The 27,419-nt window shown below is 37.7% G+C and overlaps 1 protein-coding gene across 1 annotated transcript in view; it reads right to left on the bottom strand.

Moving 5' to 3' along the window:
• Positions 1-11,950: 11,950 nt before the first annotated feature.
• The window catches only part of ywhabb (tyrosine 3-monooxygenase/tryptophan 5-monooxygenase activation protein, beta polypeptide b), a 40,513-nt gene continuing 25,044 nt past the window's right edge, over positions 11,951-27,419 (bottom strand). The window contains exons 2-6 of the mRNA XM_067413181.1: positions 23,301-23,600; positions 22,927-23,050; positions 13,089-13,252; positions 12,669-12,764; positions 11,951-12,580 (exon numbers count right to left, since the gene is read on the bottom strand). Of these exons, the coding sequence (XP_067269282.1) occupies positions 12,530-12,580; positions 12,669-12,764; positions 13,089-13,252; positions 22,927-23,050; positions 23,301-23,594 (729 nt within the window). The 5' untranslated portion in view covers positions 23,595-23,600 and the 3' untranslated portion in view covers positions 11,951-12,529. The remainder of the gene's footprint in view (positions 12,581-12,668; positions 12,765-13,088; positions 13,253-22,926; positions 23,051-23,300; positions 23,601-27,419) is intronic.

The following is a 27,419-nucleotide window of genomic DNA, read 5'->3' as shown; positions in this document are numbered from 1 at the left end:
GTCTATTTGGACAGGATTAAAGTTCAACATTACACTATCAATGAAGTGTTGTCAACGTTTTTTATCAGTTGTAGTTTGATAAACATGACAATATAACATCGCGACCTCATGAAAAGAGGTTTTACTGTTATAAATAAATGACTTGTGAGCATTACCATAACATAAGGTTTTAGAATAAACACGAAACACACGTGATCGCTGTCATGTCGAGCAGCCTGCTGCAGTCCCCCTTGAGAATCTTCACCGGCTGCATCAGCAGTCCTGCATCGCGGTACTTTGTTGACATAGGTCACAGTCACATTCTGTCAGTGCTGTCTCAAGTCAGAGAAAATTTCTAACCGGCATGCACTGCTTTAAGTCAGCTGCCGATCGGTCTGCGCATCGCTGGGTGAAGTCGAACAAACCTCTTGACTAGTGTCCCAAACTAAGTGGGGGGTAGGTGGTCATCTGATGTACTCATAACCACACCTTAAGTGATGTGTGATCCAAAAATCTGTACCAAGAATGAGAATTTTTTCTTGATATTTTGTGACTTTTTCTCATTTATCATCATGAACATGCATGCAAAGTTTCAACATGCTGGTGTTTTTTTTTTTTTTTTTACATATACAAACAAAATTACTATTACGTTTGTGATGTTCACTGGTCAATTTGACCCGCATATTTTAACGCTCTAAGGCAACTGTACTGACCCAAAATAATAACATATCTTGGTTATATTTTATTTTATTTCTTCCTTATAAAAAAAAAGAAAAAAAAGGTTTTCCACACTTAAATGGACTGCATTTATATGGACTGCATTTATATAGCGCTTTTATCCAAAGCGCTTTACATTTTTGCCTCACATTCACCCATTCATACACCGACGGCGATGTCAGCCATGTAAGGCGCCATCCAGCTCGTCGGGAGCAGCTGGGGTTAGGTGTCTTGCTCATGGACACTTCGACACTTGGTCAGGTGGAACCGGGGATCGAACCACCAACCTTTCGGTTTGTAGACAACCTACATGAACCACTGAGCCACTGCCGCCCTTATTCAATACAGAAATATATTTTGTCAGCCACAGATGGTAAAAATGACTTATCATTTATTTTTTTCAAGCAACCTGATGTTATATTAAACCTTTGGTTTTTTTCTTGACATTTTGTGCAAATTTTCAACAAGCTGGTGTTTTTTGACATATACAAACAAAATTACTATTACGTTTGGGGGACAAATTTGACCCTCATAGGCAGCTATTCAAACGCAACTGTACAGACAAAATAAAAGCATTTATTTTATGTATGTCAGGGCATTAACTCCAGTTCTAAACTTCAAGTGTATCTAAAAGTGCTCTAACCCTAACCAAACACACTTCAAAATGCATAGTGTTCAGAATTAATGGCAAATTACAAATACAAATCTTTGACAGACACATAGTAAAATAAGCTCTCATTTATATATTCAAGATATCTGAAATACCTAGCTTTTAACCAAACCTTTTATGTAGGTTTTCAAAGGCAGCTTCACAGAACAAAAAAAAAAAAAAAAAAAACCTTTTATTTGACGTGTGTTTTTGTGATGTTTGTTTCTCACTTCCCTGTGAGTGAACAATGAGCTTTCCCACACTGCAGCTTTGATTGAGTCAGTGCAAGCAGGTGGATCTGGAGTCAGACCCACACAAAATGAAGTGAACACAGATTTTAGGGAAAAAACGGAAGAGATGTGAGGTGTGCCTGCACATCTAAGCGTGACAGCAAAACCAGCACCATGTGTGTGAAGTGCAAGAAATTCATATGCAGAAAGCACACACTTGCTGTGCTCATCATGTCAGAAGTAAATTCTTGACTTTATGAAATTAGTTTACAAAACAGCCAACTTAGGAAACGCAAATATTTTCATTATACAGCTACATTTCAGTGTTCAGTTATGATGTTTAAAAAATAAAAAGTTTATGTGTCTGTCAGCATACTATTTATTTTCAAATTTTGTCAAAACAAAAGTTTTAAAAAATGGTTAAAAAACATTTTCATTAAATCATATCTTCATATATGTATTTTTTGGAATATTTAACAAATGTTGATATTAAAAGTTTACAGTTTGTACCTAAATCTTTGTTGTTTTTCATAGTGTGATTTTTGAGGAATTGTATTGAATCCAATTAGGGTCAATTTGACCCGCTTCATAAAGGGTGTACACAGAAATCGAACAGTGCACACAATTCTGACATTCTGTTCAGGAGATTGTCTTGACCAGGACCACACCCCTAAATGCATTGAAGCAACAGCCATGTGATTGGTTGATTACATAATTGCATTAATTATCCTAATTCTCTTTTAGGTGAGTGTATGTGCTAATAATGCATTTCCTTACATAAAACATATATGACATCACTACTCATTTTATTGGGACATATATGTACATATATTACATTTCTGTATGGTACCTAGATTCCTGTATCTTTTCCAGAATCTTCCAATTGATGCTAGACTAGGATGCTGGGGTGTTTGGACTTTGGGTTTTCCAAATTTCCAACATTACTATTGGGGTGTCAATTGTAGAGGCAGGACCCATACCCGGACATGCCATCAGCTGATATCCCTTCATGGCTTATGATTGAGCGGGGCACTTCCCAAAAAATAAAAATAAAAACCTTTCTGTTATCATTACTTTTTAGCTGCCTCTGAGACATTTAAAGCTTTAGCACGATCCCACTTTATGATTAACAACTCTCTTCGGATCTGCTACAGATTGTGAAGACATTTAAATGACAAAATACCTCTCTTTTTGCTCATATCTGTCATAACCATGCCTTTAAACCTTTACTATTAGATCTAGTGTTCACAGGTTGGGCTAAAAAAGGAATTCTTACCTTGAGAGATTTATATATTGACAATAATTTTGCCACATTCACTCAACTAACAGAGAAATATGACCTTCCCGAATCACACTTCATACACTTACAAATTAGAAATAGTTTGTTCCACTCTGCAAAATGAAAATATTTTCAGCTGACAATGAATTTGATAAACTGCTTACTTGCATTCCCAACACCCCAACATTCCCAACAGGTAGGTTCTAAATGTTTTTTTAGGTAGGTGAGTCACGTTTAAGATTCCACATCCTGTGACTGCCATTCTTGGCTGGTCAGCTTTCCTGCAGCACCTTAATCATGCTTACCTATACAGTATGGTTTAATTATTGCCACAAAAATGTATATATATATATATATATATATATATATATATATATATATATATACAGTCTTGTTCAAAATAATAGCAGTACAATGTGACTAACCAGAATAATCAAGGTTTTTAGTATATTTTTTTTATATACTAGGAGAAACATGCCCATATCATGATGCTTGCACCTCCATGCTTCACTGTCTTCACTGTGTACTGTGGCTTGAATTCAGAGTTTGGGGGTCGTCTCACAAACTGCCTGTGGCCCTTGGACCCAGGGCCGGCGCTAGCCATTTGGGTGCCCTAAGCACAAATGCTTGAATAGAAATTACTCAACAGAGGGACTACATCTCTATAAAGAGACCATTCTGCTATTCTATAGAACTATATTAAACATTTTCACTACCATCAGTTGTCAGAGGCCCTACAGAGGCACACGCCTACATTTCCTAGCTGCAAAATCAGCTATCAGGTCATCATATGACAGTTTCTGAGCCACGTCCCCATTGATGCTGATGACAGCCAGACCACTTAAACGTTCCTGCCCCACTGATGAACGCAGGTACGTTTTGATGAGTTTGAGCTTTGAAAAGCTTCGCTCAGCAGAGGCAACTGTGACGGAGAGTCAGTGCAATACGAAGAGCAATCCACAGATTGGGATATACCTCTTGAAGCCGATTGTTATGCAGAAATGTCAGCATTTCCCAGGCAGATGTCTGTGGTGAAAGCTGAGTATATAATTATTTTGTATATATAATTTATATATACAAAATAATTATACACAGTACACACACATATATCATGTAGACACAAACTTTTATTTTGGATGCGATTAATCGAGATTAATCTTTTCCCAGCCCTAATAATTTAACAACTCTGTGAATATGAAAATATACAAACACTGAGATTGTGTTTTTTTTCTTCTAATTGCAGTTTTACCAACAGATGTCGCCCTTGGCCGAACCTCTTGAAAATGACCGCATGCCATAGTACAACAACGAAAAATATTTATCTAAGCGGTCTAATTTGGCAAAATCACATCACGTTCAGTTGCAGGGTTTTTCTAAAGTTCAGACTGAGGCAGATAGACATTGTATTGAAGCTACAAAACTAACATTTTTTTTTAAAACATTAGGTGTGTTTTAATGGAGCACTGTAATCGGTTTAAAAGTCCAATCCGAATGAAAATGCTCCATATAAACACCTCAATCGGAATAAAAATGCCCAAACCGAATGAAATTGTAATCGGTTTGAGAGGGGTGGGATAAACCTTTTCATGAACTGATCAAACGAAAAGTTTCACCATGTAAACGACCTGACCCGATTACTTTTGAGTGTGCGTCCTTATATGACGCGATACACAGCGCGCGCCTTCACCACTGAAGAGTGCGCGCCGCGGCGCGCTCACACCAGGTTATAATGTTGAGAGGAAAGTTAATTTTTCTGAGGGGTAAACTTTTTATTTCGTTAGAAGTTATTAAGATAATGTTGGCATAATGCCACAGACAGCTTGGCAACACCCTCTCATATTAACAGCGTTTGTCCCAGCACTTTTTACTTCAAAAACGTGCATGTAAACGTGGCTATTGTCTTACCTGCAAGCGACCCGCGAGCATCATCCCGCTGTCTCTTCTTTTTTCTTTTTTCCGCCCCCGACTCTTGGTGCCTTTTCGAGGCCATGTCTGAGGTCGGTGTCTGCCAAATTTGACATTGATTGAGGCATAATCGAACAGACCACTGGGAGGTGGGGAAGGGGGGGGGGGGGGCACCAGAGGGAGACTGGCACAGAGATTCACCTTTTTCTCGACTAATTTGGTCTAGGCCTATATTACTTTTGTATTGCTTTTGTATATTAACATGCTTTTAGAAATATTTTATTTGTCATTTATACTAGTAGCCTATTGTCATGATTTTTTCACGACCCAGACTTTTTGGTGCCCCCCCCAAGCACTTGGTGCCCTACGCGCAGTGCGTGTGCGGAGCGCCGGCCCTGCTTGGACCCAAAAAGAACAATTTTACTCTCATCAGTCCACAAAATGTTCCTCCATTTCTCTTTAGGCCAGTTGATGTGTTCTTTGGCAAATTGTAACCTCTTCTGCACATGCCTTTTTTTTAACAGAGGGACTTTGCGGGGGATTCTTGAAAATAGATTAGCTTCACACAGACGTCTTCTAACTGTCACAGTACTTACAGGTAACTCCAGACTGTCTTTGATCATCCTGGAGGTGATCATTGGCTGAGCCTTTGCCATTCTGGTTATTCTTCTATCCATTTTGATGGTTGTCTTCCGTTTTCTTCCACGTCTCTCTGGTTTTGCTCTCCATTTTAAGGCATTGGAGATCATTTTAGCTGAACAGCCAATCCTTTTTTGCACCTCTTTATAGGTTTTCCCCTCTCTAATCAACTTTTTAATCAAAGTACGCTGTTCTTCTGAACAATGTCTTGAACGACCCATTTTCCTCAGCTTTCAAATGCATGTTCAACAAGTGTTGGCTTCATCCTTAAAGGGTTACTTCAGCGATTAGCATATGGCTTTGTATCAGTAGAAACCCTGGAGAATATTCAAATTATTGTGCTTTCCCCCCTCATATCTCCCTGAGACGAGAGATTTATGCATTTTATTTCTGGAAAAATTCCTCCTATGATGCAAAATGACGATTTTTGCATCATAGGAGGAATGCTTGCCCAAAGGCTAAAGACTACAGCCAGCAGAGGGAGCCATTTCCGCATGTTTTGAATCTGCGCATGGGGGATGGGCGATTACACTCAGCTGGCAGGGAGAGCTCAGCTTGCAGACAGGATCATTTAAACGGAGCTATGGTGAGCAATGTAAGTCTTTTAACTTCTCAAATTCATTTCTATGAAAGTTAAGCTTGCAAAGGCATGAACTGAAACGCGTGCCAGACTGAACTGGCGTTGTGAATGTATGCCGCGAATGTAGTCGCGATTACCTCAGCTCTCATCACTCGTGCAGTTAGTGCTCAGTGCTGTGATACTCGCGCGGTGACTCACTCATTATATTGAACAGACACGTTCAGTTTTTAATTATAGTGTCTTCTCTAACTCAGTCACAGTAATGAAGTTGGTGGTGTTGGGAATGGCCTCACAGGGCAGCGAAGCATTCTGGGAATTGTAGTCTTTCATCCCCATGGGACAAAAATACATTTTCTGTCTTTTCTCAGTCTAGAAGGCACCAAATTCAAAAATAATTTCACATTTCTACTGCATTGATGACCCAGTTTAAATACAGATTCATCTTCCCAGCGCTGAAGTACCCCTTTAAATAGGGGCCACCTGATTCACACCTGTTTCTTCACAAAATTGATGACATCAGTGATTGAATGCCACACTGCTATTTTTTTGAACACACCCCTTTCAACTAATTGCCCAATTGCACAGCCTTAAGAGCGTGCATATCATGAATGCTGGGTCTCATTTGTTTTCTGAGAATCTACTGAACCTACTGGTAACTTGTTTGCCACGTAGCAATAAAAAAATATACGAAAAACCTTGATTATTCTGGTTAGTCACATTGTACTGCTATTATTTTGAACAAGACTGTATATATACATAATAAGTATTCTTTTTTAATAAACAAAACCTTACTGATCCCCAAACTTAAAGTAGTATGTATTCTCACCTGGTGGCAAAAAATATGGGACTTTTCAAACATACACTACACCCTGACAACATACACTCACTGTATGTTGCACTCACTGATTATTAGGAACACCATACTAATACTTTGTTTGACCCTCTTTTGCCTCCAGAACTGCCTTAATTCTATGTGGCATTGATTCAACAAGGTGCTGAAAGCATTCTTTAGAAATGTTGGCCCATATTGATAGCATTTTGCAGTTGATGGAGAATTGTGGGATGCACATCCAGTGGACGAAGCTCCCGTTCCACCACATCCCAAAGATGGGGACCATTTCAGTACAGTGAACTCATTGTCATGTTCAAGAAACCAATTTGAAATGATTCGAGCTTTGTGACAACCACCAAAGCCTGTGGGCCCAGCTCCCCCTCCTCCTGTGAGATTTCTTCGGTCACAACGCCAGGGCCCACACCCTCCTCCATATGTTGTAGGTGAACCAAAAACAATTGATTCCAGCTCTCAGTGATGTGTTTTGGGTCCCCGCTATGATAACAGTACCTTTATGAAATGTTTACAAAACAAGTGGGAACCCAGTGTGCCTGCCTCTTTCTCTATCTCTGTTCTGTTACGTGAAAGAAAGTCTAAGGCCTTGTCAGGCCGTTTAACAAACCAATATAATCTGCTGCCTGTTACCTGTCAAACTGAGACTAATGTGGGTGAAAAAATTAATACTGTTAAGTTAGCACTTTTAAACATCTGTTCACTTAAGAACAAATCATTCCTTGTCAGCGACTTAATAACCACAAACAACCTTGATTTTTTGCTTCCAAATGAAACGTGGTTAGAGGAAAACTGTAGTGCAACAGTCCTCAATGAAGCAGCCCCTCCTAACTTTACTTTTATGAGTGTTTGCAGAGCAGTTAGGAGAGGTGGGGGTGTTGCTGCTCTTTTTAAAGATTTCTATCAATGTAAGCAAGTATCATTTGGTGATTATTTGTCTCTAGAATATATGGGTATTGTGTTAAAAGGTTCTCCACGCATCCTGTTTATCATTGTTTACAGGCCTCCAGAGTACTCTCCAGCCTTTATTGAGGAACTTACAGAACTGTTATCAATAATTTCCTCAGAGATTGACTGTTTTGCTATTGCTGGGGATTTTAACATTCACATAGATAATATTGAATCCAGTACAACAAAAGAGCTCATGACTGTTCTTAACACTTTTGATTTGACACAGCATGTAAATGGACCCACACACAATCGTGGACACACTCTAGATTTACTTATCAGTAAGGGTCTAAACATTTCATCGATTGTTATTAAGGATGTGGCACTGTCTGATCATTTCTGTATTTTCTTTGACATATCAATCTCTCCTGCCATTGAAGCTAGATCTGTCTCTGTCAAAAAGAGATGCTTAAATGAGAACACTAATGTGCTGTTTATGAAGGCTTTATCTCTAAAACCAAGCATATCTGCAGACTCTGTTGATTTTCTCCTTGACTCCTTTAACTCAAAAGTTAAGAGTGTAATTGATGATATTGCCCCTCTGAAAGTCAGGAAAAAGAGTGGCAAACAAAAGGCACCATGGAGAAACTCAACAGCAGTTCAAATAACGAAAAGACAATGCAGAAAATCTGAACGAAAGTGGCGGAAGACAAAACTTGTAGTCCATTATAACATCTATAAAGACAGCCTTCATGCTTTCAATGTTGAACTAGGCAAAGCTAGACAGACCTTCTCAAATATTATAAACAAACACATAAACAACACGCGCACTCTTTTTGCTACTGTAGACAGACTAACAAACCCCCCGAGTCACATTCCCAGAGAAATGCTCTCAGACAGCAAATGCAGTGAGTTTGCTTCCTTCTTCTCAGAGAAAATCAAAAATATCAGAAAGGCGATCAGCACATCCTCTAGTTGCTCTGGGGTCAGTCAGATAAGACCAAACCCTCGGAAAATTACTATGTCTGATTTCGAAACAATTGACGGTAAAATTTTAGAAGACACAGTACAGTATCTTAAAACATGAACCTGCGCCCTTGACGCACTCCCCACTTATTTTTTCAAAAGTGTGTTTAACTGTTTAGAAGCAGATCTCCTAGAAGTGATAAACTCTTCACTTCTCTATGGGACTTTTCCAACCGCCCTTAAAACTGCAATAGTTAAGCCTCTTCTGAAAAAGAGAAATCTAGATAACTCCATACTGAGCAACTACAGACCAATCTCAAATCTCCCCTTCATAGGCAAAATCATCGAAAAAGTTGTTTTCAATCAACTAAACAAATTCTTAAACTCAAACGGATTCTTTGACAATTTTCAATCTGGTTTCCGACCGCATCACAGCACAGAGACAGCGCTCATAAAGATTATAAATGATATTCGCTTAAATACTGATACAGGCAAAACATCAATTCTGGTTCTACTCGATCTCAGTGCTGCATTCGACACTGTTGACCACACCATACTTCTAGACAGGCTGGAAAACTGGGTCGGGCTTTCTGGGATGGTCCTCAGATGGTTCAGATCATACTTAGAAGGGAGAGGTTATTATGTGAGTATAGGAGACCATAAGTCTGAGTGGACGTCCATGACACACGCAGTCCCACAAGGGTCAGTTCTAGCACCTCTCCTGTTTAACCTGTATATGCTGCCACTGAGCCAAATAATGAAAAAGAACAATATTGCTTACCACAGCTATGCTGATGACACCCAGCTCTACTTAGCACTGTCACCTAATGACTTCAGCCCCATTGACTCGCTGTGCAAATGCATTGATGAAGTTAACAACTGGATGTGCCAAAACCATCTTCAGTTAAACAAAGACAAAACTGAAATCATTACATTTGGAAACTAAGATGAAATTCTCAAGGTGAACGCGTATCTTGAGGCTAAAGGTCTGATAACAAAAAATCAAGTCAGGAATCTTGGTGTGATTTTATAGTCAGACCTGAGTTTCAGTAGTCATGTCAAAGCAATAACTAAATCAGCATACTATCATCTGAAAAATATTGCAAGGATTAGATGTTTTGTCTCCAGGCAAGACTTAGAGAAACTGGTTCATGCTTTCATCACTAGTAGGGTGGACTATTGTAATGGACTTCTCACTGGCCTTCCCAAAAAGACCATTAGACAGCTGCAGCTCATACAGAACGCTGCTGCCAGGATTCTGAGCAGAACCAGAAAATATGACCATATAACACCAGTCCTCATGTCTTTACACTGGCTTCCAGTTCCATCTAGGATCGATTTTAAAGTTCTACTACTTGTTTATAAATCACTCAATGACCTAGGACCTCAATACATCGCAGATATGCTGATTAAATACAAACCCAACAGATCACTCAGATCAGCAAGATCAAGTCAGTTAGAAATACCAAGAGTTCACTCAAAGCAAGGAGAGTCTGCTTTTAGCTATTATGCCAGCCGTAGTTGGAATCGGCTTCCTGAACAGATCAGATGTGCTCCAACAGTAGCCACATTCAAATCCAGACTCAAAACACATGTTTATCTGCGCATTTACTGAATGAGCACTGTGCCACTGTACGTCCGACTGATTGCACCTTATCTATGCATCATTTTTTAAATATTTTTTTATAACTGTTTTAGTTTACCTGTTCTTTTCTTTGGTTATCATCATTTTATTACTTTTAATTCTCTTTACATTGTATTATTTTTCTTATGCATTTTTTAGCCCTATTTTAATTCCTTTCTATGTAAAGCACTTTGAATTGCCATTGTGTATGAAATGTGCTATATAAATAAACTTGCCTTGCCTTGCCATGGTGCATTATCCTGCTGGAAGTAGCCATCAGAGGATCATTAAGGGATGGACATGGTCAGAAACAATACTCAGTAGGGCGTGGCATTTAAACAATGCCCAAATGGCACTATGGGGCCTAAAGTGTGCCAAGAAAACATCCCCCACACCATTACACCACCACCATCAGCCTGCACAGTAGTAACGAGGCATGATGGATCAATGTTCTCAATATGTTTACGTCAAATTCTGAATGTCCCAACAGAATTCGAGACTCATCAGATCAGGCAACATTTTTCCACTCTTCAACTGTCCAATTTTGGTGAGCTTGTGCAAATTGTAGCCTCTTTTCCGATTTGTAGTGGAGACGAGTGGTACCTGGTGGGGTCTCCTGCTATTGTAGCCCATCCTGCCTCAAGGTTGTTCATGTTGTGGCTTCACAAATGCTTTGCTGCATACCTCGGGTGTAACGAGTGATTATTTCAGTCAAAGTTGCTCTTCTATCAGCTTGAATCAGTCAGCCTATTCTCCTTTGACCTCTAGCATCAAAGCATTTTCGCCCACAGGATTGCCGCATACTGGATGTTTTTCCCTTTTCACACCATTCTTTGTAAACACGAGAAATGGTTGTGCATCAAAATCTCAGTAAGTGAGCAGATTGTGAAACACCCATGCCACGCTCAAAATTGCTTAAATCACCTTTCTTTCCCATTCTGACATTCAGTTTGAGGTTCAGGAGACTTCAGGAGAGTCTTAACCAGGACCACACCCCTAAATGCATTGAATCAACTTCCATGTGATTGGTTGGTTAGATAAATACATTAATGAGAAATTTAACAGGTGTTTCTAATAATTCTTTAGGTGAGTGTATGTTAAAACCTGTTTAACTTTTTATTTATAGCCATTGACTTTCAAATGTTTTTAAAACAGAATCATGTTGAAGCAGAAACTATTTAACATGTTTGCAATAGAACTTGAAAGCTGGCTTTACTTATTCAAGTAACTACCATTTAAATACTTTGAAATACTTTAGGTGTCCTCTCATCAAAGTTAAAATGTCATTGCTTACGCTTTAGAAATGTTTATTTTTCTCCATCATGCCCTGATGGAGTTTTGGTTCCTTGCCACTGTCGCCTTTGGCTTGGCTTGCTCAGTTGGGAACACTAAAATTATGATCCAAGTTATTTAACTAAATATACAAATAAAATTAATTAATTAGGTCATATTTAATTCTATAAACTATCCAAATCAAATTTTGTTGCAATATTGTCCTGTTTAACACTGTGAAGCTGCTTTGAAACAATTGTCATTGTAAAAGCGCTATATAAATAAAGTTGATTGATTGATTGATTAAGAATATGAAATTAAAAATACAGCTTAAGCAGAACAGATTCAAATAAGAAAGCAGAGAAGTCAGAATTAGTATTTGGTGAAAATAAACTGCCAGTTTAATAGTCATACAATAAAACCTGTAAATACCAATGAATTATACTAAAAAAATATGATCGCTTAAAAAAAAAAAAGAAAAAAAAAAAGGATGATAAATGCACAACCAGCTAAAGTGGAACAAAGGGAATTATCAGGATGGATGATTAGAGTTCACAACCCCCGATCCCCAATACACTCACTCTTATTTTCAAACATACATACAAACACACGCTCACACAGCCATTCACTGTTAGCGGCATTCACTCACTCACAGTCACTCAGAGAAACAAAGGACAGAGTTAGACAATCAGTACGTTAAAAATCACAAATAAAATGACTGGACCTGCTATAATGTCAGCATGTCACCCTATGACCCACCCCATTCCAGCCACTGGTGTCTGTGTAAGGGGCTTCGCTGAGTGTCTTCCTGTGGCTGCTGTTCATCAAGGGGAAGGGGGGCTGGTAACTGAATGGAGAGGGGTGGGTGGTTTAGGGTGGAATGAGGTGAAGGGTTGGTGGAAGCTATTTGTGTATTTAAAAAGGAGGTGTAGGTGTTTGGAGATCAGTGCGGCTTCCCTAGTTCTCATTATCGCCTGCTTCGTCGCCCTGGTTTTCTGACGTCCAAAGCTGCAGGCATAAGAATCAATATAATATATGAATTAATAAAGCACTGAAACAGACACAACTGGTGCAGAATGTATAACGGAGGACTCACAGTGAGGTTGTCCCTTAGAAGCTGCATGATCAATGTGCTGTCTTTGTAGGAGTCCTCATTTAATGTGTCCAGCTCAGCAATGGCTTCATCAAAAGCCTGTAATAGAAGCTCCGATTTCTCATTTGGGCTGAATGAGTGAAATATACTTATATATTTTAGCCACTGGATATGGCTAAAATATATTTACTGGATATGGCTCAAACATCATTTAATGTAGTAACAAATAAAATACACATTTATATGATAAAATGTATAGGGGCTGTTTAAACTACTAGATTTTACATACTTTTTTCTTTAATATGTAAACATGCACTACAAGGCCATTTTCGGCAAGTTGAAAATAGCAAAAAAAAAAAATCATAAGTATTCATCCTGTGTAAATAGCCCCTTAATGCTTCTAGTCATTAAATAGATACTAACTGTCTTGGCGAGGTGACAGGCATTCTCAGGAGAGTTGAGGATCTCGTAGTAAAAAACAGAAAAGTTGAGGGCAAGACCCAACCGTATAGGGTGCGTGGGCTGCATGTCCTTCTTGCTTATCTCAAAAGCATCTTGGTAAGCTTTCTGAGAGTTCTCAACTGTGGCTGAGAAGAACAAAGTTCATATTGTGACGATCACATTCATAAAGGGCAAATATACATCAATTCATTTAAAATAATTATATCATACAGACAAAAAGACAGTCTGCTGATATACTTAATCACGATAATGAACATGCATTGTATTGTTATCGCAGGCAATTCAAAATACCATTAATAACCATTACAATTATTCCTATTTTTAGAACACTGATGGGAAGCATGGCAGAACGAGTGGAGGCGCTCTGAATGAAAAAAGCACATTCACTCTCTGACAGTAGATGCAGCCTTTTACGCCGCTAACCCCGCAAACAAAGCAGCTGTGCTATTTTCTGTTTATAAAGAGTATTTAAACGTTTTAAACAGCCATTTAGATTTTTGGATTCGCAATGGTGTTCATCAGCCCCAAATACTTAAATCTACAATGTGTAACTTTTTTAGTTTATTCTTAGCTAAAAACACTTCGTTCTTTCAAAAATATATGTGCTCATTAATGTATTTATACTTTTTTCAAGTAATAAAGTATGAATGTGTATACTAAGGGGTGTATACTAAGGGGTATACGTATATACGAAGGGGTTCGAATGCCGGTCGCCATGTTGCCCCTCCATCTTGAAAGTACATTAGCCAAAGAGGGACATACCCGTAAATTCAAACTTCGCTTTTCGCGTTTTAACACTCGATGGCACTCATGGACGAGGTCGAACTGGAAGCCTTGTTAATCTTGGACTAAATTGGCCACCGTAGGAGTTAAAACGAAATCGGAATTGAGAGGAACAGAAACTAATATTCACTGGCTTGTCATATACTTTTTCACCGCTAGATGGGGAAAAATATCACACAGTGTAGCTTTAAAAGATTTAGCAGGCTATTTATTTTACAACTTAAACATTTTAACTTCAGCAATTTGGTAACATGAGAATTTGATAGTCACATGCCTAACAGATAGAAATAGTGATTTTTTTTTTTTTGCAGAAACAAACAAAAAAGTAAGTTCTCAATTTAGCAGATAACTTTTTTTTTATTTAAATAATATTTCTTGAATTCAATTTGGATAACTGACCTGTTGAAGGGTTTTTTATATTCTCAGTTGAAAATTAAACCAGTCATATTAAAGCTGACAGCAAGATTCCCATCTACTTTTCAACAGAACAAATATTATATACTGCTATTCTAGCATAATTTTTGATAACTGTGAAGAACATCCATACTGCATGTTTCCCTGTTGAAGCTTATCCATTTTTTTTTTTTTTTACATTTATTATTAGGCTTCAAAAATATAACAGTTTTTAATTTAAGTAAACTTAAAACAATGCTAACATAAACCCATAATAAATGTCATGTTTACTCCTGCCCTTCCCGTCTTAATAGTTAGGAAATATACAGAAATTTAATAAAGTTATCAAAGTTATATGCAATCTGCACTGCATAAACTATAAATGAAATAGTTAATCCTTATTAAAGCTACAAAAGTAATTTTCTCTGTTCCCTTTGTTCTTTAATTTTAAAGGGGCTGCTGTCCCTTTAAGAGCAAACAGACACGCGGATCTCATTGTTTATATACTGTCTATGCATCGCGCTTCATTCTCTCACAACTCTTTGTTCATTTTAGACTTTGTATAAATCATTTAAGCTTGCTCTTATGAGGATAGTCGTTGGAGATATGCCTTGAAGCAAGTCTAAAATAAAACGCAAGACAGTCACTTCTGTTGAGCGCGCAGTGTTCTGAGATGATGCCGAACGATCACTGAATATGACGTCAGCCTCAAACATACGTTGAGACGGAGACAAAAGATCTTTGATTATGTGCCCATACATGCTAAAGCCCATATTCAAACGAACTAACGCGAACGCAGATAGAGTTTCAATAAGAATAGGTCACCTGATAGTCTGAAAAAATAATACCTAATTTGGAAAAAAATAATACCTCTAAGACCACATTTAACACTTTTAATGGCCTTAAATTTGACAATTTTGATTTATCACTTAATACTTTTTAAAACCCCGCGGACACCCTGCAGGAAAACAAATATAAATTAATATTTAATATTGAATAAACATTCATACACTTAAAGGATTTTTAGGAACACCTGTTCAATTTCTCATTAATTCAATTAACTAATCAATCACATGGCAGATGATTCAATGCATTTAGGGGTGTGGTCCTGGTCAAGACAATCTCCTGGACTCCAAACTGAATGTCAGAATGGCAAAGAAAGGTGATTTAAGCAATTTTGAACGTGGCTTGGTTGTTGGTGCCAGAAGGGTCGGTCTGAGTATTTCACAATCTGCTCAGTTACTGGGATTTTCACAAAACCATTTCTAGGGTTTACAAAGAATGGTGTGAAAAGGGAAAAACATCCAGTATGTGGCAGTCCTGTGGGAGAAAGTGCCTTGTTGATGCTAGAGGTCAGAGGAGAATGGGCCGAATGATTCAAGCAGATAGTAGAGCAACTTTGACTGAAATAACCACTTGTTACACCCGAGGAATGCAGCAAAGCATCTGTGAAGCCACAACACGCACAAACTTGAGGTGGATGAGCTACAACAGCAGAAGACCCGACCGGGTACCACTCATCTCCACTACAAATAGGAAAAGGAGCCTACAATTTGCACAAGCTCACCAAAATTGGAGTTGAAGAGTGGAAAAATTTTGCCTAGTATGATGGGTCTCAATTTCTGTTGAGACATTCAGATGGTAGAGTCAGAATTTAGCGTTAACAGAATGAGAACATGGATCAATCATGCCTTGTTACCACTGTGCAGGCTGGTGGTGGTGGTGTAATGGTGTGGGGGATGTTTTCTTGGCACACTTTAGGCCCCATAGTGGCATTTGGGCATTGTTTAAATGCCACGGCCTACCTGAGCATTGTTTCTGACCATGTCCATCCCTTTATGATCCTCTGATGGCTACTTCCAGCAAGAAAATGCACAATGTCACAAAGCTTGAATCATTTTAAATTGGTTTCTTGAACATGACAATGAGTTTACTGTGACACAGTGACCAGATCTCAACCCAATAAAGCATCTTTGGGATGTGGTGGAACGGGAGCTTTGTGCCCTGGATGTGCATCCCATAATTCTCCATCAACTGCAAGATGCTATCCTATCAATATGGGCCAACATTTCTAAAGAATGCTTTCAGCACCTTGTTGAATCAATGCCACGTAGAATTAAGGCAGTTCTGAAGGCAAAAGAGGGTCAAACAGTATTAGTATGGTGTTCCTAATAATCCTTTAGCTGAGTGTATGTGTATATTAGGGATGTCAATTTTCACAAATTCCCATGATCGATCGTCGTTTAAATTAACGATCAATTAATCGATTAATCGTTAACCATAATACTGAAATATGCGTCTACAGCAGTGGCTTATAGCCGACAGCATGACAGTAGGCCTATGTGCAATGCTGCTCAAAACGCCATGTTCTTCACCAAATGAATGAGAAGGATTTTTTTTTATCTAAACAAAGGGCTATGGGATTGTGAAATTAGTCGATGTTATTTATAATTTAATTAAATTACTTATTTAATAACCAAATATAACCTGTAATACAACACGAACGCCGCCTCAGATCTGTTATTCAGAATTTGTGGACGCACTTGCAAGAGCAACGTGCTGAAACGTCACCTAAACCCAGTTAATTCAAAACGATTTATTAAAATATTGTTTTCATTAATGTTATGTAATGTGACCGTCCCAATCATAGTTATTATTAGTCGTGCGCTGCTGTTTGAACTGCGCGAGCTGAAGCGGATGCGCTGAATCAACACTGGTAAGTTACACTGAAACTTTGCTAGCGCGTTATTTAACTCAACAAAAAGCTTCCTATATGAGATTAATCAGATTTATATAAAGTTAACAAAATATTACAAATTATATATCTTCACAAAATGATGCGAATGGACAAGTGAACTTGAATTGAGTTGCTGATACTCATATTCAGAATGGGAGACGCGTGGTGTTCACGCGCTCTAGGAACTCTGAACACGGCACCTAAACCCAATGACTTAACAACCATTTATTAAAACAGTGTTCTCATTTCTGTTATATAATATGACTGTCCCAATCATCGTTATTATGCATTGCTCTGTATGCGCTAAACTGAATGAAAACCGGTAGGCATCACTGACTGAAGCCACTTGCCAGTGCGTTTTATTTCGCTGAAAGAAACGCATCCTATATGATTGATCACATATATAACGTCACAAAATAAATGTAATATTACAAATTACTTCAGCACAATCTGATGCGAATGCACAAGTGCACTTGAACTAAGTTACATGCGCGAGTCAGTGTGTGACTCATGTTGTGCATGCGCTCTTCCTGGATCAACGCAATGAAACACACGGCAAATAAACCCAAATAATTAACAATCACAATGTTTTATTACAATAGTGTTCTCATTAATGTTGTGTAATATGACAGTCCCAATCATAGTCATTATTAGTGCTGTTGGAGCTGAAGCTGATCACCGCCACGCTTTTACTACCGCTCTCTAACGTTAATTATTAACCAAATGCGTCCCTTTGAGATAAATCAGCTATAGATAGGCCTGCACAATATAAACACAATATTACAACTTACATTTGCACAAAACAAAAGGCTGGGAATGCACATGCAAGCTTGCAGTCATGATGAAGGTGTAACTCCAGCTGTAAAATGGTCCCAAATAGAACTCGGGCACGCTCGCATCATTTTTCCTCCCGTTTCCTCACGCACGCGCATGACCCTGCTTAATCGATGATCGATAAGTCTTATCGATCAAATGTCTTATCGACAATTAATCGATCATCGATTAATCGTTGACATCCCTAGTGTATATATATTTTATATATATGTATTTGCTCGGTTTCACTTTAAGAATGACCTCACTGCTGATATGATCTTATCGCTTATCGCATAACATGTTATCATAACGGCAAGGCATATCGGCATAATTTCTTCGTATCGGCCAATTTGTATATTTTAAGCGCTTATCTGCCGATTTCGAGGTTGTCGAGGTTTTGTGAGGCTGCGTGATCTTGCATCCCTATATTATATGTACATTATTGGATTTGGATCGGCTCTGTCTGATTGATACCCAATCTGGCAAATAATTGCAGACCCGAGCCGATACCAATGCTGAGTATTGGATCAGTGCCTCCCTACCAGGAAGTATGATCATATTAGCCCGGTTCTGTCAACACTGCACTGGCTCCCTATTAAACATTGCATACACTTTTAAATCTTGCTACTTACTTACAAAGCACTAAATGGTTTAGCTCCCAAGCACTTGAGCGAGCTCTTAACACATTATACTCCATCACATCTATTGTGGTCTCAAAACTCTGGCAAGTTGATAATACCTAGAATATCAAAATCAACTGCAGGCAGTCAATCCTTTTATAGCACCGGTACCTATACAACCAGTTTGTACCAGACTGAATCAAAACGCAGATTTCGTTTCCTCATTTCGGTGCCATCAAACGTGCTTTTGCGCTTTGGCTGGCGCTGATATCTATGGAAGTGACAATAACAATCCTTTCTGACAGTTATAATTTGACTGTTATTCATATCAGACAGACGCATAATATATACTTGAACTCGGGGAAGAATAGAGTAAACTACATAGTACCTTTACTATATAGTTTACTCTATATATATACATACATACATACATACATACATACATACATACATATACCAGAGTTTCCGCTAGAAAAAAATGGTGCAGGTCAAAATGACCGGCAGAGGTTTCGTTTTCCGGACATTTTGATGATATGCCGGTCAAAAACTCCTGAAAGCAGTTTATGTAACTTTAAAAAAATGACATAATCAGGCTGTATATGCAACATGTTTATTAGCCTAACTTTCAAATAGACGGAAAAAAAACATGAACGTCCGATTGGCGTCAATCAACCAATTTTTTAAACTCATAGGCGTAATTTGCGGGTGGGACAGGTGGGACATGTCCCCACCACTTTTTTAAAACATCTTGCTTCATCTCTGGTTAACTAGAAAAGTATCATTTCATTCGTTTGTTAAATAAGATGCGATCGCTCGTTGCCGCTGTTATCAGTGCTGCAGATTTCTCTCGCGGCTCATGCAGTCTTCACACAGACGAGCACTTTAATCTAACGCTTAACGCCGTTGCAGAGACTTTCTGTTTGTTCCGGTCAGATCGCGAAACAAAATGCACAAAAACTGTTCCTGCTCTTGATGTACAACCACTGATGGTATTCGGTTTTGATGAGAGAAAAAATAGGCTACGAGGGCAGATTAGAAACGAGAACTTCTGACAAGTTTAACAGACTAGCAGTGATTAAGCAAAGTGTGCAAATCTATTTGCCTTTATTCACGTGAAAAATCTTGGCACAACACTATTGTGTTTAGATGCAATAATTAAACGCAATTAATAAATTATAAACTCAGTACGTCTCATTTAGTTGGTAACATTTAAATTGGCCACCGTGTGAAATGAAAAAATCATAGAATATAACAGTATACTGATAACTGTAAGCAGGTAAGCACTACAAGATGTTTTTGAAATCATTAGAGAAAACGACAAAATTACTTATTCACAAAATTACGTGTGAATAAGTGCTACCCGTTTAAAATGTGCTTTCACCCGATCATATTCAGTAGAAGGTAAAAAAAAAAATCCCTTAAACTTTACCATCCCGCTCATGCCCATCGCCGTGATCATCTGTATCAAGCTGGTTGTTTACCGTGTGAGTTCTGAACACTGCACCATGTGCTTATTTAAATCTTTTCGTTTCTACACATATTAGGCTACATATTCCTCATGTCTGTGAGGCAAGCCTGCTGAGTTTCAGTTTATTTGAGACGCGCTTCAGTTCATGAGCAATGAAAGCGATGGCTTCCGCGACCTAGTCTACTTATTTATTTCTTATTTATTAAATAAATGCAATTAACCGAAGAAACCTTTATTAAAATTAAGAGACAATTTGTACAAAACGAAAGAAAGGCTTTTTACAAAACAAAACTTAATATTAAACTAAATATAACCACCAAAATCATTTCTGACCCACTTGCATCTTTGCACGTATAGCCTATCATAATCAGATGAAATCTAAAAATAATATTATAATATTTAAACATAAATATGAAGAAAAAAAACATTGTTTAAAGGCTACAACAAGTATAGTAAGCTACAGATTTATGTCATGTCTGAGCTGGATTTGAACGAACATCATTTTACCGGTGGGTTCATGAGCTTCCGCCTGCGGATTATTGAGCTGATCACACCGGCTCCGCTCCGCTAATTAGTCATTACAGGCTCGTTCTCGATAGTTACATGGGGCAGGGCCGGTCTCTTGGGTGCATTTTTTTGAGCCGATCTACGCTCTAGTTCTGGCGAAAAATGTAGTGCTGTGCCGGCCCGTTGTCATAAATTGTTCTCGTGATGGAGCGGTAGTGGAGCGTTCCATCAACCACAACGCTCCAAAAAAAAAAAAAAAAAAAGCTCCTCACTCCATTCAAAATCTCGCCGCTCCACTCCTCACTCCGCTCCCACTCCACTCCGCTCACATAGGCCTACTCTGCTTCGCAGGCTGTGGAGAATTGCAATCCTCCATAGCCACGGAGCGCTGTCATGACAGCGAGGGCATCACGTCACAGGTTTACGGTATCGATAAGAGGCAGTTTTAATCTGACAATTTGACCGAAAAGATTTCATTTTGTCAGACATTTAATTTTTTTCCCGGCCAATGTCCGGTAATTACCGGACAACGGAAACCCTGACATATACACATACACACACATATACATATACATATACATATATATATACATATATATATATATATATATATATATATATATATATATATATATATATATATATATATATATATATATATATATATATATATATATATATATATATATATAATATAAAATCTCAATCGATGACAAATATACTACTATACACTAGATGGCTGTATTCAAGTTAATATTTCAGTTAACGTTTTCAGTAAATTTTTTCAGGGGTAGGCTACAGGAGCAGCATAGAGCACCCTCTCCCGGCTATAGACGTAGCTAAATGCTTATTCTTTTCAGTCAGTATGAATTAAATTTGATACATAAGTCGCACCTGACTATAAGTCGCAGGACCAGCCAAACTATGAAAAAATGTGTGACTTATAGTCCGGAAATTACAGTAAGCATTATTTTCTCAATTGCATAGCTGAGAATCAACTGCACTCTATTGCACTTCAAACAACGGCAAAGGTTGTCAGAAGCCATTGCAACAACATCCTCGAAATCACAAACAGAATTGCTGTCTCAGATGCTTCTCCATCGCTCTGCCTACATCATCGTCCGTTGGTGACGCCTCTTTGGAAATGATTGGTCTATAAGCTTTGCCAGACCATAACTCAGTTACTACTGAGAATGGTCCGGTTTTAACCAGGCTAAGGTAACCCAGCAGTTATTTGTAAAATAAGTTGTGTAAAATATAATAATTATTTTGTTATATTTATTCTTAAATACTCTATTTTTAATAATAAAAATGTTACTGAAAAAGTAACATTTATTTTGTTAAATATTTTTATTAAGCAATAAATCATAATATTTATATATTAGTCATATATATATATATATATATATATATATATATATATATATATATATATATATATATATATATATATATATATATATATATATATATATATATATATATATATATATTAGGGCTGGGACTTTAACGCGTTAATTAAGATTAATTAATTACGTGACTTTAACACGTTAAATAATTACGCAAAAAAAAAAAAAAAAAAAATTAACCACACTTATTTTTGCATCGCGGAACGTTTTTCAATGAATGAGTTTCGACGGACCGATTGTACTGGAACACCAACTAGAGTTCGCTCCGGAGTCACGACAACAACAAACCATGGGTGCGTCTCAATCAGCTCCCTAGTTCAGTAGTCAGGGCACTGATCAGGGAGTCAGCCCATTGACTTACGTCCTGATCAGTGCCCTGACTAGGGAACTAGGGAGCTGATTGTGACGCAGGGCATTAGTGAACATGAACGAAGAAGCTGATGAGACTGCTTTGCTTGGCCCCGTGGATGGGAAATTTTGTTTAAAAAAACAAAAGAATGGAAGCGTCGTCAAGAGCATGGTAGTGTGCAAGCTATACAACAAGGAATTTGGGTATCACCGCAGCACATCGAGCCTCAGATATCACAAATATGCTTTTGCTACACTTAATGGCAAACATTGCGCAGGTCTGCTGGACTGAAATAAATAAACAATATTTTGTTGATTAAGCTTATGTATTCAGTCATTATTCAATGGTATACTAAAAATACATGTGAAAAATTACTTCTCATTGTTCTCAGGTCAAATATTTATATGCAATTAAAATGCGATTAATTTCGATTAATTAATGACATTATATATATACACACACACATATAATGTTATATACAACCACACATACATATACTTTTTTCAAGGTATTATACGGAAGTTAGAAATTTCAGTATCACGGCAACACTAATGCCCACGGTAAAAATAACATGCATGTTTATTATCGTGATATCACATTAACGTATATTGGCATGCCTAACAGACAGAAAGATAGATAGATGGATAGAATATTGCCAAAACAACCACTGAGAAATTGGTAACAAATTCAACTAATAGATAAATTCCACTATGCACTTACCACTCTTAGTTTCCCCAGATGCAACCTCAGATAAGTATCTATAGTAATCGCCTTTCATTTTTAGATAAAACACCTTGCTCTCTGCTTGAGAAGCATTGGGAATTAGGAACTTCTCCAAAAGACCCTGTTAAGACAAGATTGGGAACATAAGGATGCCTCACATTGTGTGAAAAAATAAATAAAAAATGTCACCCTTTCTTTCTGAAGAAAGGTTAAATATAATTAATGATATTTTAATCTTATATTTTTAACACATTAAAACAAAATTAACAGTTTTTGACAACTGAATATTTTTGAATTTAAGAATAAACATATTAAGAATAATTTGATGTCATAATAAGGTTTAAAAGGTCATGAGAAAGAAGTGGAGATACCAGCACATCATTGCAGATGTCCTGCAATTCAGTCTCAATCTTTTCTCTGTACTCGCGTGCCATTTGCTGCTTCTTCTCGTTCCCCTCTGTTTTCTGCTCAATGCTAGAGATGACACGCCAGGAGGAGCGGCGGGCGCCTACCACGTTCTTGTATGCCACAGAGAGCAGGTTGCGTTCTTCATTGGAGAGCTCCACGCCACCCTCGGTAACAGCCTTCATAGCTGCTGCCATGTCATCATAGCGCTCGGCTTGCTCGGCAAGCTTGGCTTTCTGCACCAGGTCACTTTTGTCCATTTTAGACTGTGAATCAGATACAAATAGGTATGAGAACAGAATTTCACATAAACCACTAAATGAAATGGAATTTAAGGTTCTAAAAAGAACAAGACAGAAACATGTAAAAACATTATATTTCAAGCGAAATCTAAGAATGAACTGTTGAGACATCATATTGAATAAAATCAAGCCACAAGGAAGTTTGTAACCTCTTGCAGTTGCACATTTTGTGTAGATATGTAATACGAGATGTAATATGTTTGTTGTATAAATATCTGATTAATTTAATATAGGATTCAATTCGTGTTTCTTTGGGTTAAAGGGTTAGTTAACCCAAAAATGAAATTTCTATCATTAATTTCATTCCAAACCTTCGTTCATCTTCAGAACACAAATTAGGGCTACAGTGGCTGACAAGGCTTGGAGGATCGGAGTGAAGTGGTGCGAGAAAAATGAGCGATAGTAAAGAAAACTATATGCTCACGAATAGCTCGGAGGACACATATCGTTGCCAACCGAGTTTGCTCAACTTCAGTGGTTTGGAGATAGTTTGGCTTTCCCATCGGAAAGGCTATCCCAAAACAGAGCAACGTACATGCACTGCTGTTATATACATATATAACATTATATACACATATATAACATACATAATTCGTATGTTGGTGAATAGGTTCACCATGCAGAATATGATTGTAGCGACTCAGGCGAATCAAACACACAATCGCCAGTTACATTTAACAAAAATGTTTCGAATGCTTTGGGCTTGGTGGCAGACCTTCCCCCAACACAACAGAGAAAGATTCTTCGTTACCCTGGAAACCATCTGATAAGATGTTTTATGGCCCAAAAGAATTTGGCCACAGAAAAGTGCAGGAAGAGTGTGTTATTCACAAAGAGTTTACGACACGAAGCTTGTAACAAACCCGCTTTTACCTCAAATTATAGACAAACCATCTATAAATGAACATGCACCCCAGGACATTATATGTAAACACATAACTGTCTTGTAAAATGTTTATTCTGTATGGTATTTTGCATCTTTTTGTCTTTGCCTTAACCAAGTACTAGTTCAGATAACCTCATATATGTCATGTCTCCTATCAAATTAATGCTCACTTCACGACTTACACTTCCATGTATATCACTTATTCAGAAAATGCAGTGTGTGTTTGTTGCATTAATTAAAATATGAATGGTCAGAGACCCACTGATTCGAGCCTAGGAACAAAGAGTCATAAAATCTGCTGAGGAATTTCCCGCCTGGAAATCCCAACAATCTCATTGGTTAAGTCTAACCCTGGAGGGTGGGACTACCACCCCAGACCTTAAAAGACCAGTGGAGACAATCTCCCCTCTCTTACTTCTCTCTTACTTCTGAAAGTCTCTTCCGAAATGCTCTCGTCTTCTCTCCCTGGCTGAACCAACACGTCCCCCCCCCCCCCCCCCCAAGCAGGGAGGGGCTCCAGACACAGAGCCATGTGCTGTGTGGGACCAGAAACCGAGGCCCACCACACTATGGGGCCAACAGGCCTCAGCTCTTCCAAAAATCTTCTCTTCTACAATCCGATCTTCAACAATCCTTTTCTCCTCGCTTCATCAAATTACTTTCTTCAGAAGGAGAACACGGAGCATCCCTAAAAGCAACCAGCCGCTCCCTCTCGACCTCGGAAAGAACCACCGGATACGCAGGAACAAACGCAAACACGCGAGAAGCCACAGCTAGAGCAAGTATTATCTTCCAAATTCAAACTGCTGTAAAGAGGGTGTGTTATTTTCCCGTTGGGACAAGTTAACTCCGTGAAGGTTGTATTTGATGAACTGAAGGAAAGCTGCTTCTTATCCCCCCCCCACTCTCTTTGTCTCTCTCTCTCTCTCTCATCTCTCTCTCTCTCTTTTATCTCTCTCTAATTTCAGTCTATTCATTATTCTCTTTTATGTATTCTTTCGTTAATATCTATACTTCTACTCTCTTGATGCATATTTAGTATGTACTTTCTGTGTGAATTGTAGTGTTATTTTTAGTCTGTGTTTATTAAACCTTCAAAAGACATTTAATGAGTTGAATCTGTTATTCTGCCACATACACAAAGTCAATGAAACTTGCAATCTAACGTTACCTAACTGCTTATGCTACTATGTTAGTAAAGTAAACTGTATGACCATTTGAAATATTGAACTTGTCCTGATCAGTAAAGTTAATGTTTCTTATGCGCTCGTAAAGCAGTAATCCCTTATTGAGAATTGATTTGAAAAGTCTATAACTAATTTGCAGGACAAACTTAGTAGGATAATTTCAAGCAATTCCGTAAAGGGTTACTTGTATTTAATTAAACAATTTTCCCTATCGGAAAATTAATACGTAATGAACAACTGGCAAATTATATTCATAAATTCATGAATATGGAATATTAAATCCCTTTTGAGTTAATTATTCCCCGAGACATTAAACTCATAAGTCATTGTTGTTACATGATCATTAAATTATCTTGCTTCTTTGAAGTTCTTCCATATAGCATTTAGGGCTGTCACTTCTGGAAAAAATCCTGTTTTTATAAAACATTTTTATGACAAATGTTCAGTGAAACGATTGTAAAATGGAATTTAAATGACATTTTCAACGCTAAATATACGCCAATCCACGGAAAACTAATGGGCATTGGGATGAAAGTAAAGAGGGCGCTTGAGACGCACAAGTCAGCAATATTTCTGATGATTTATTGGCATGATGTGTTTCTTGCACAATGACAAACTGGAGTGCAACATTCTGGAAAAAAAAAAAACTTAAGTAGAGTGGACTGCAACATCAAAGGAAAACATGAGTTAAAGGCTGTGTTTACGATTATAAATGCCAAAAAAAAAAAAAAAAAAAGCCTAGGCGATTGTAGCCCATGAAAATAGGTTGAAAATAAAACTATTTCAAATTCACTAGCCTACACTGAATGTGAAGTTTGTGTGGATAAACACGCATGGCAGCTTCATTATCCAAATCAGACTAGAAACATGTCGCAGTCTATTCTGATTTAGGCTATTCAAAAATCTCCAAAATAATTTAACGTAATGATTCAACCGTTCAAAACGAAAATTTAAATCAACTTACTTGCAAACAGGCAATGTGTTTTTTTTGTTTTTTTTTAAATTGAACTTAACCGACACATAGGCCATGCAGGCGTATAATGATGAAACGTGCAGATAAGGCTAGGCCAGTAGGCCTATAACAAATTATTATGAATTTAATTTTATATAAATTGTATCTTAATTTTAATCAATTGTTTTATCAACTAACTGCATTGATTGGAAAATATAGCATATAATGACATGGAGGTGCTGGCGCCGCATGAACAACAGCTTAAATGAACTACTAGGAAGCAAAAAAAAAGCTTTAGTTGGGGCAGCCCTAGTGCCACTAATTTCAGACAGACCTATATTTGATTCAGTATGTCACAAAGGGCATTTCGAGTTGAGCGCGCAGCACTGAGCGGAATGAACTTCAGAAATAAACAGAAAATTCAGAAAGGCGCACTCCATTCTGGAGGTAATGGTGTAATACTGCAAATTTTTCCTATACATATAGCAACTATCACAATATGACCATGTATGTTTTAAAAACATACATAAAGAATACCTGTTAATAACTTTTTTATTTGTTTAATTCGTTTAAAAATAGTGTATATATTAAGTTAAAATTGATTCCCTATTTTCGTTTTCAAAACTTCTGTTTGTTGGTCCAATTGATTGTGCAACCGATTTTCGAACAAAGTGACAGCCCTAATAAGGCCATCCTTAAAAATATTCTTGTTTGCCGTAACCCGACTGATCCTGTCAATTTAAGGCCGACTCAATTAT

The sequence above is a fragment of the Pseudorasbora parva genome, chromosome 13, assembly GCF_024679245.1.
Source record: "Pseudorasbora parva isolate DD20220531a chromosome 13, ASM2467924v1, whole genome shotgun sequence".
In the NCBI taxonomy this organism is placed as follows: domain Eukaryota; kingdom Metazoa; phylum Chordata; class Actinopteri; order Cypriniformes; family Gobionidae; genus Pseudorasbora; species Pseudorasbora parva.
The sequence above is the reverse complement of the archived record's forward strand: the minus strand, read 5'-3'. Positions and strand labels throughout refer to the sequence as shown.